Source organism: Nyctereutes procyonoides, unplaced genomic scaffold (genome assembly GCF_905146905.1).
Source record: "Nyctereutes procyonoides isolate TBG_1078 unplaced genomic scaffold, NYPRO_anot_genome, whole genome shotgun sequence".
Taxonomy (NCBI): domain Eukaryota; kingdom Metazoa; phylum Chordata; class Mammalia; order Carnivora; family Canidae; genus Nyctereutes; species Nyctereutes procyonoides.
Genome location: NW_026575140.1, coordinates 41,885,469 through 41,887,851, shown reverse-complemented (window position 1 = coordinate 41,887,851; position 2,383 = coordinate 41,885,469). Strand labels below are relative to the sequence as shown.

Sequence of the window (2,383 nt, the reverse complement as noted above, 5' to 3'; positions counted from 1 at the left end):
GGCTCCAATACCAGAATGAGGACACAAAAACAAAGGCCAAGCAAGGAAAGGAGAAAGGATTCTGCATGAAGGGTGAGCCAGGAAGGTTGCCAGGCCCTCTTCCTCTGTGGCTCTCTTTGCCTTCCCAAAGTAGAGCCATGGGCCCTGGGGACCCTGAGGCTATCCGGGGGATGAGGATGATCTAGCTTGGATAGCATAGGATGCCCTGATTTCAAGCAGTCCACGAGTAAGAGAATGAAGTTTTAAACTCTGGACAATCCATAGTATATGCAAACTTAAGGGGTGAAGTTTAAAAAGATGAGGGTGTAGCAAGGTAAGTGCTAAATTAAATCCCTCTGCCCTCTATGCCACTCTTCAGGACTTTCTATGATATGCTGAACAGGCTGAGGCAAAGCTCCAGAAGTTTATTTGGAGAACTGCCGATCTGCAGAGATGGTGAAATTTCTAGTCTAAGCACATCTCCTTAGGTCAAGTGAGGACACAGGTGGCTCATGAATGGTATACAATTGAAACTATATGGGAGGATAGACTATGGAGGCAACCCTGGGCCAAGGTTGACTTGAGTATTCTCTCTAGACCTGGAGTGAGAGAGTAGTAGACACAGCTGCTCCATTTGATGCCACTCTTTTCAACTCCCACCACCAGAATCTGCCTGGAGCCTCTTGTGTGGCAGAGATGTCCATGTCTTTTTTTTTTTTTTTTTTTCTGATGAATATCTTTTACTTCACGTAAATGTCTACTTTTAGTAGCAATCCCAAAAGAAAATCCTATTTTTAGGAGTATGTTTAACTGAAAAAGCTCATTTTTTCCCACTTTCGTTTAGGCAATTGTTTTTTGAAGAAAGGTAAGCCTCCACCAAGTATCTCATACTTAAGCACAGTTCGTAGTTTTTTTTGTTTTTTTGTTTTTTTGAGACTTTCATCCAAAATACACTTTGTATCTTCTGTGGCCTAGGAAATACCTGTATCTTCCTATTAGGGTAATGGAAAGGAAACACTACGCCAGAGCCTGGGCTATAGAGTTTGGAGCCCCATACACCCCACATGCAGACCACACACTCATGTCTGCTGTTCACTAAGCCTGCACCAAAAGCTATCAAGTGAGCGCTCTTCAGAGGTTCCAGAATCGGGTCAGGAGGTGGGTGGCCGCCCTGTGAATCTGTGGCTCCGGATCAGACCCACTTCTTGGTGACGTTTAGATGGTCGAGCTGGTCCGCCACGAACCTGTGCGGGGGGAACTTGGCCATTTTGGCCGCCCTGATGGCCTCGAAGGCCGCCGCCCTGCGCTCCGCCGCGTGGCCGTACTCCTGCTCCGCCGACAGGTAGGGCGTGCTCAGCCAGTACTGGTTCTCTGCCTCGATCTCCAGCCGGCGGATCATGTTCTGCTTCGCTTGGAAGGACACGGCCCGCGGCCGCCGGTGCTTCCCGATCCACTGCCTGCCGGGGATGCGATTGCGGAGGAGCAGAGCCGTCAGGAACATGGCACCGACCGCATTCCCCAACACACCCCACAGCCTCCACAAGCCAGCGGACACGACCCCCTTTTTTTTTTTTAATTTTTTTTAAATTTTTATTTATTTATGATAGTCACAGAGGGAGAGAGAGAGAGAGGCGCAGAGACATAGGCAGAGGGAGAAGCAGGCTCCATGCACCGGGAGCCCGATGTGGGATTCGATCCCGGGTCTCCAGGATCGCGCCCTGGGCCAAAGGCAGGCGCCAAACCGCTGCACCACCCAGGGATCCCGAGATGTCCATGTCTTAATCCACTAGACCTCACAGAACAAAAGGCACTTTGCAGATGTGATTAAATTAAGGATCTTGGGCAGCACGGGTGGCTCAGTGGTTTAGCGCCACCTTCAGCCTAGGGCGTGATCCTAGGGACCCGGGATCAAGTCCCACATCAGGTTCCCCACATGGAGCCTACTTCTCCCCCTCCCTGTGTCTCTGCCTGTGTGTGTGTGTGTGTGTGTGATGAATAAATAAATAAAATCTTTTAAAAAAATTAAGGATCTTGAGTAGGGGAGATTATCCTGGGATGTCCAGGTGGGTGGACTCACTATGATCACATGGGTCCTTATGAGAGGAAAGCAGAAATGTCAAGGAAAGGAAATGTGACAATGGAAGCAGGGATCAAATGGTACAATTGGTGGCTTTGAAGATGAAAGGGGGTCATAAGCCAAGAAACATGGGTAGCCTCTAGAACATGGAAAGGCAAGGATTCTCACCTACAGCCTCCAGGAGGAATGAAGCCCGGATGACACCTTGACTTTAGCCTTGTGATAGTGATTTCACACTTTTGACCTCCAGAACTGTAAGATAATCAATTTGAGTTGTTTTAAGCCACTATGTTTTTAGTAAATTGTTATACCAGCAACATGGGAAAC

At 48.5% G+C, this 2,383-nt stretch overlaps 1 protein-coding gene across 1 annotated transcript; it reads right to left on the bottom strand.

Moving 5' to 3' along the window:
• Positions 1-901: 901 nt before the first annotated feature.
• On the bottom strand, positions 902-1,524 carry LOC129497525 (ribosomal protein 63, mitochondrial-like). Its single transcript, XM_055306449.1, has one exon. The coding sequence runs from the start codon at positions 1,478-1,480 to the stop codon at positions 1,172-1,174; it is 309 nt and encodes a 102-aa protein (XP_055162424.1). The 5' UTR covers positions 1,481-1,524; the 3' UTR covers positions 902-1,171.
• Between the last annotated feature and the right edge of the window lie 859 nt (positions 1,525-2,383).

Excerpts from the sequence above, each read along its gene's own strand:
- LOC129497525 (XM_055306449.1), bottom strand. The coding sequence starts at position 1,480 with ATGTTCCTGACGGCTCTGCTCCTCCGCAATCGCATCCCCGGCAGGCAG.